General features: G+C 33.1%; 1 protein-coding gene across 1 annotated transcript; it reads left to right on the top strand.

Moving 5' to 3' along the window:
* The first annotated feature begins 294 nt into the window (after positions 1-294).
* LOC147505726 (serine/threonine-protein kinase BLUS1-like) lies at positions 295-1,281 on the top strand. The gene has a single exon (XM_086605614.1). It carries the CDS (start codon positions 295-297, stop codon positions 1,279-1,281), a length of 987 nt encoding a protein of 328 aa, XP_086461740.1.
* Positions 1,282-7,782: the final 6,501 nt, after the last annotated feature.

The raw sequence follows: 7,782 nt of genomic DNA, 5'->3' as shown, positions 1-7,782 counted from the left end.
AACATGTTTTTGGTGGACCTATATAAATGATCGATATGATAACATGAGTGAACATTCAACTTCCAGAAACCTTCAAGATTCTGTGCGTCCAAAACCAAGGTGACCATTGCTTGAACTTAGAAGAAGCGCACGTGTTTGTATGTTTAAGTTCATCTCTAAAACAACAATCGAACCGAGCCCGCTTCAACATCGAAAACACAATTCAAAGTTTGGTTTTCTCGTCCTTTCCTCTTCTCTCTCCTGTTTCTTGATTTTTCTTCCTCACCACGCTTTCTTGAAACTTGAAAGCCAGCCATGGCAAATAACTTTGATCCCTGGTTAGGAACTTCGTACATCATTGAAAAGAAACTCAGCTGTGGCAATGTGACATCGGAAGTACACCAAGCCAAATTAAAAGCCCAAAACGCTGCTGACCTTGCTATCAAGATTCTTGACCTAAGCCAAACTGCTTCAACTTTCTACTCGATTGAAGACCTACCACCACACCCCAACATTCTTCCTCATCTACATATCAAAATCACTGAAGATAACTATTGGGTAGTTATGCCCCTAATGAACCGTGGGTCTATCAGCAATCTGGCATCAAAGTTGAACTCTGGGTTAACGGAAATTGAGGTTTGTACGATTATGAGAGAAGTTGTGAAAGGGGTCCAGTTCTTGCATGAAAATGGGTGTGCACACAAGGATTTGAAGATGGGGAATATACTATTACATGTGGATCAGGCCGATCAGACAAAAGATTCACTCAAACTATCTTTTTCCTTTTATACTCCCAACCCTACATCAAGTGACGCTAAGAAAGAGAAGAATGAAGGAAATTATAGGTATCATCCCTATTGGGTTGCCCCAGAACTGATCAATTACCCCAATGAAAAATTTGTTCCACTTCAAGATTTATATACAAAGTCAGACATTTGGTCAGTTGGTATACTCGCACTCGAGCTCGCGTATGGAAAACCACCAATGTCGATTTCAAAACCTATTACAGCATTGTTTGGTAGGTTTGGTAATCTAGATACCATTGTTGAAGATGCTCTAGGCGAACCATTTTCGGAGGTTTTCAGAGATTTTTTAGGTTGGTGTCTGGCGAAAGATCCAACAGCAAGGCCAACTGCTTGTAATCTGCTGAGTCATCCATTCTTGGACCCAACTAGGACGATTACTATACGCACACTAGCACAAAACCTTGCTCAAAGGGAAGTGAACATTCAAGAAAGGGTAGAATACGAGTGGGAATGGAACGCAGAATTGATGTTATTACAGCCTATCACAAGGCATTGATAGGGACAGAATTTTTTTTGCTGGCGGGAATGACAGTGGGAGATGAGAGAGACATACTGCAAGGCAAGAAATATCATGTAATACTCTGGGGAATACTAAATGCTCGAGATGCAAGTATTAAGTAGTAGTGTAGTATTACTATGTTGTTCATTCATTTTTTATTTGCAGAAATATACTTTGGACAATGCTAAAGCTATAAAGTAGTACACTGTAGGGAATTCTGAATGCTTCAAAAGCAAGTATTAAGTAGTGTAGTATTACTCTGGAGAATCCTGTTAATTCTGCTTTCCTTTAAATAAATGTACTCTGAAAAGCTTATATTCGAGAAATTTAATTCATAGCGTTTCGATCTTTTTCTACGGATGATTATTGTGAAGCTCTCAGATATCTTCATCCATTAAGATTGCGATCTTCTTCTTAAATGCTTGTAGCATGCACACTTGTTCCAAAACCTGCCAAAAAATAGAATTTCCATGTGAAATCGCCTAACAACCTTCGACAAAGATATTAAAACCTCCAGATAGATGGGAGGTGGGTTCTGAAGAGAGAAAAATTTCGATGTGCTTTTCTTTCTTTCTGCCTGACAATACTTTTTCCAAGTGGTGTTTAAATTTCTTAGTTGCATTAACGGTCATAAATAAAATATTACTCTTTATAAACAAAACATATAGAGGAATCTTTTTGTTCCCCGGGCTGCAGTGGTGGTTGGGTACGGGTTTGGTGATGGCAATGGTGTTGGTGTTAGGAGCACTGCTGTGGTAGGGGGTGAAGTGGTGCTGATGGTGGTCATGGCGAGGTTATGGGTTTAATGGTGGTTATGTGGGTGGAAGACCACTGGTGGTGGTAAGTTCAGTTGGAGATGACAGTGGTGCTGGTCATTGATGATAGTTGTAGTTGTGGTGGGAATGGAGGTGGAAGTGGCAAAAGTGTGCTGGTTAATCCTGTTAATTATTCTTTAAATTATGCATGACTTGATGACTCACTATGTGAAATTTTCAAAGATTATCTACGAACGGGTCTTGTTATATTAATTATTCTGAAAAATATTTGTAAATATGCATAATTATTATATTGATCACTCATCCAAATTTCTTATAACGTGAAAACTCCACTCTCCATTAAAAAAAAAATAACCTACCTTTGATAAAACCCTTCAACTTCATTTTGTTGTGTTAATAATAGAAGTTTGATTGAAGTTTTGTGAGATTCCCTAGTAAGGCGAAGTTCATATATATTGAAGTTACCTGAACAGCAAGGAGTTCCCAATCATACAGAAAGAGATAAAATAAACATCATTTTAAATGCAAAACTATACTTATCGAGACATTTTTACAATATATAACTCAACTTTGTTTTGATGTTAGTTCAATGCATTTGAATCCAGTTTCTGATTTCCCATTAATTATTTTGTAAGATTAGTTTAATGTATTTGCATCCAGTTTCCGATTTCTCGTTTATTATTTGATAAGGTTGCATTTGCATCTAGTTTCTGATTTCCCGTTAATTATTATTTGAGGTTAGTTCAATGAATTTGCATCCAGTTTCCGATTTCCCGTCGTTAATTATTTCATGAAGTTATCAATGCATTTACATCCAGTGTATTTTTTGAGATTAGTTAAGTGCAGTTGCATGCATCCAGTTTTCAATTTCCCGTTAATTATTCTCTAAGATTAATTCCACGCATTTGTATCATGTTTCCAATTTATAATTATTTTTTCTTTGATGTTAGTTCAATGCAGTTGCATCTAGTTTCCGACTTCACGTTAATTTAATCTTTGAGGATTAGTGATAAGAGCACAAAACTGTAGGTTAAACCTTTTAATAGTATTTCTATTTAGCCAATTATGTTATTAATAATATATGTTTATAACTAATTACGTGCTTTTGAGTATTTTAGGCTTCAGAGTTGAATAAATATAAATTTGTTACTAATTAGGCGCTAAAAGGAGCTAAAGTGATTGCTATGAAAGTTCCATGAAGAAAGCCCAAGTTTCATAGAGAAAAAACTCTTAAAAAGCTAAAGTCAAAAATGTTAAGTGAAAGTTAAACCGGATTAGAAAGCTGAAGAAAAGTCAACAAAACTTTAAAAGGCTATATCTTTGGACTCAGACCTTGGATTTGGGCCCATTTTATATCAAAATGACCGGCTCAGAAAGCTCTTTCTAATGGTCCAGGCCTTTACTCGATTAAAATAGCATAAGTTGGTAAAAACTCACACTACAGTAACACGACCAGAATTGGAAGTCTTGGATTCAACAAATTGGGTTTTGGACTTGATTTATGGGTCCATAACTTAGGCTAAAAACCCATGCATGAAATTGTAAACCTAACCCTCTCCTATATAAAGAGGGTTAAGGTAAAATAAAACTTGGCTACTTCTCTCTTTAGTTTAATTAAATTTAATTCTCTCTCTCTCTCTCTCTCTCTCTCTCTCTCTCTCTCTTTAATATAACATAATTTATGTTTTCTTTAGCGTAGCCACCATTACTTCAATTCAATTCAATTCAAGTTATTATTATATTTTCTTCTTCTTGCTTTAGTTTAATTAATCCAATGATATTAGGCTAATCCCCTCATTAGAGGGAGTGATTATGAAACCTAATTAGGAATAGATTGCTTAGTAGAATTATTTAATTGTGTATGTGTTTCAATGAGTTTAGTTTATTGTATGACTTCCAAAATAAACATATAGTAAATTAAACTAGGGATTATTATAATTAAGTCGAGAGACTTGGTTGTAATAATCCTATATGCTAGTAATAATGACTATAGAGATGTAGGTTATTGCTATGGATGATAAAGGTTGAGGCTTTAAGTTGAATCATTGAGTGAAAACCTAAATATGATCTCTTTTCAATGAATAATTTGATTCTTGCATGAAACTAATTATTAGGTGGATTGATTACACTTCTCTATAACTTCCTCTTCCATCAAAACCCTATTTTTATTAGTTTAGTTAATTTAGATTTATTTGAATCCATAGTATAATCGTAGAATAAAAATCTCTCAATACAATATTACTCTCACCATTGTTTCTTTGTGTTTGATTAATTGAATTCTATTTAGTCTTAATAGATTAAGAGTGGAACGAATCCTGACTCTCTATATTGCATAATGAATTGAGAGTAGGAATATTGATCTAAGCACTTGTTTAGTTGATTGATTATTTGTGTTTACGCATAGATAGTTAGTTTACATAAATTTGTAATTATCAGTTAGTTCAATGCATTTGCATCCAGTTTTCGATTTCCCGACAATTATTTTTTTATGTTAGTTTGATGTATTTCCATCCAAGTTTTGATTTCCAGTTAATTATTCTTTGAGGTTAGTTTAATGCAGTTGTATCCATATTCTGATTTTATATTAATTACTTTTTAAGATTAGTTTAATGCTTGTATTTGCATCTAGTTTTCGATTTTCCATTAAATATTATTTGAGGTGAGTCCGATGCATTTGCATCCAGTTTTCGGTTCCTCATTAATTGTTCTTTGACGTTAGTTTCATTAAGTATTATATATATTTTAAAATATTTGTTATTATTGCTTTGCCGTTATTTTATTTTATTTTCTATTATATATTTTGTGATGTTATTTTTTGTATAATTTAATTTTCTACATGTAATTTGTTTTGGTTTGGTATATAATTTATTTAAGCCCAATGTCCACTTTAACTGAATCTCGTTATTCCGCCGAATATATATATATATATACCCTCTTGGCTCTATTTTTCAAGGCTTCACAGAGTCTCCAATTTTTTGTAAACTCTAATATTAATTACGGAAAAAAAAAATGAATTCCAAATTAGGACTTTCCATTATTCATGTAATGGGGGTTCAACAAGGAGTCCCACAAAAACACTCTTTCTCAATTTTTCTTTTAAATTAGAAATTTTAGCTTGATAAACCCTAGAAAACCCACGTAGAAAATAACCTCAAAGAAACAAAACCCCCATATTTACAAGATTTCATTTTTTTTTTTTGCACTAAAAATTGTTGTTAACAAAGTTGGATCAATTATAAACGAGTTTCGAGTACCCAATTTTTAAGTTTTAACAGTAATAGGTAATACGGTTACAGAAGTCAAGCAATATGCTGGAGAGACATTTAACTCGGACAGTGTTCACTATTTAAATATTAAAGCCGAGTTCAATAAGGTAGATAATCATGTTTGTGACATGGTGATTTCGCTGTCCTGATACTTATATTTTTAGCAGCAATATCATGTTTTATATCCTCAATGTCAAGGAAAAATGTCAATCACGTGTTTTTATATGATGACAAACCAGATTACCGATAATAATGAAAATAACTAATGATTGTTATGAGAAAATAATAACTTCTAAGACATGTAGACCTTGCAAAACATATATTAGGTAAAATACGAAACATCATTATTCTCAAATCTATAGAAGGCCCAAATCTCTTTGTACTGTATAGACTATCGATACTAATCTTATGTTACTATATAGTGATAGTCCATAACCTATTAAAATATTAGACTAAAAAGAGAACAATCACATAATGCTCCAAGAATGTTTAAATTTGTGTGTAAGGTGTGGTTTTATTTTGGATCAGTAAGAAAGGGAAGGATTTCTTGGAAGATCACTCTATCAGTGACATGAGCAAGCTAAGTAGGTGATGCAAACTGTATTGAACTAACTTGAAAAAAGAATAATTAATGGGAAATCAGAAATTGGATGTGAATGCATCGATCTAACCTCTAAGAATAATTAACAGAAAATCGAAAACTAAAAGCAAACGCATCGAACTAAACTAAAAACATAATTAACGCCAAATCAGAAACTGGACCCAACTGTTTGGAATTAACCTTAAAAGAATAATTAATGGGAAATTAGAAACTGGATGCAAATGTATTGAACTAACCTCACAAAATAATTAACGAGAAATCAGAAACTAGATGCAACTATATTGAAATATCCTTATAGAATAATTAACAGGAAATAAAAAACTGGATAGAAATGCATTGAACTAACCTCGAAGAATAATTAACGGAAAATCATAAAGTGGTTGGACCTGTATTGAACTAACCTAAAAAAATAATTAACGTAAAATTGAAAACTAGATGCAAATGAATCAAACTAACCTCAAAGAATAGTTAACGAAAAATCAGCAACAAGATGCAAATGCATTGAACTAATCTCAAAGGATAATTAACGTGAAATTGGAAACTGAATATAACCGCGTTGAACTAACCTCAAAGAATAATTAACATGAAATCAAAAACTTGATGTAATTGCATCAAACTAACCTCAAAAAATAATTAATTGGATATTGGAAACTGGACGCAATTGCATGGAACTAACAACAAAGAATAATTAACGGGAGATCAAAAACTGGATGCAAATACATTGTACTAACCTAAAAGAATAATTAATGAAAAATCAGAAATTAGATATTCTTTGATGATCATACTTAGTGAATCATGTATAATATATATATTTTTTTTATGTCAAGTTTGCAAAGAAACTACAGAAGAATCAATAGAAGTTGGTAGTACACACCGCCTTGAAATCTTGAATAACTAATGGGAAATCACAAACTGTATGCAAATGCATCTAACTAACCTCAAAAAATAATTAATGGGAAATAAAAAAATTAAATGGATGCAACTGCATTGAACAAATCTAAAAGAATGATTAACGAGAAATAAAAAACTAGGTGTAACTGCATTGAACTAACTTCAAAGTATAATTAACGGGAAATTAGAAACTTGATGTGAATGTATCAATTTAACCTCAAAGAATAATTAAAGAAAAATCGAAAATTGTATGCAAATGCATCAAACTAACTTCAAAGCATAATTAACGGAAAATCACAAACTATGCGCAATTGCATGGAACTAACCTTAATGAATAATTAATAAGAAATTGAAAACTAGATGCATCGAACTAACCTCAAAGAATATTTAATGGAGAATTAGAAACTAGATGCAAATGAATCGAACTATCCTAAAGAATAACTAACGGGGAATTAGCAATTGATAAGCACCCAAAACTGTAATATTAAACCCTGAGAGACATAGCATTTTGGTCGATTATGTGTTTAATAATCATGTAATAATTATATTTTCGCACTTTTGCAGGTTTCCGCAATTAAAATGAATATAATGATAAAACATGCATTGAAATGCGGGGAATCTTGGAATATTTGAAGTTTTCCACTCAACCCCCGTGAAGCCCAACAAAGCCTGACTAAAGCCGAAGTTTCCAAAAGAACAAAACCGGTAAGCGGGTCCACATATAAAGAAGCAACAAACTTCAAGCTCAAATCGGATAAATCTAGATGCCGGCGTTGGCTAGTGAAGCTGCCATAGCGACTTCGGGCGACGAACTCAAGTAGAAGGACAAAAAGTCGTAAAAAACGCCAAAACCAACATGGACACACTAAGTGGACCCACTCTGCTGGTCCGAAGGCATGACGAGTCGAAGCATAGGCGGGTGGCAAAGGATGGTTTCAATTTGGTACCACCTCGGCAAGAGAGA

The sequence above is a fragment of the Coptis chinensis genome, chromosome 4 (genome assembly GCF_015680905.1).
Source record: "Coptis chinensis isolate HL-2020 chromosome 4, ASM1568090v1, whole genome shotgun sequence".
NCBI classification, from domain to species: domain Eukaryota; kingdom Viridiplantae; phylum Streptophyta; class Magnoliopsida; order Ranunculales; family Ranunculaceae; genus Coptis; species Coptis chinensis.
The sequence above is the reverse complement of the archived record's forward strand: the minus strand, read 5'-3'. Positions and strand labels throughout refer to the sequence as shown.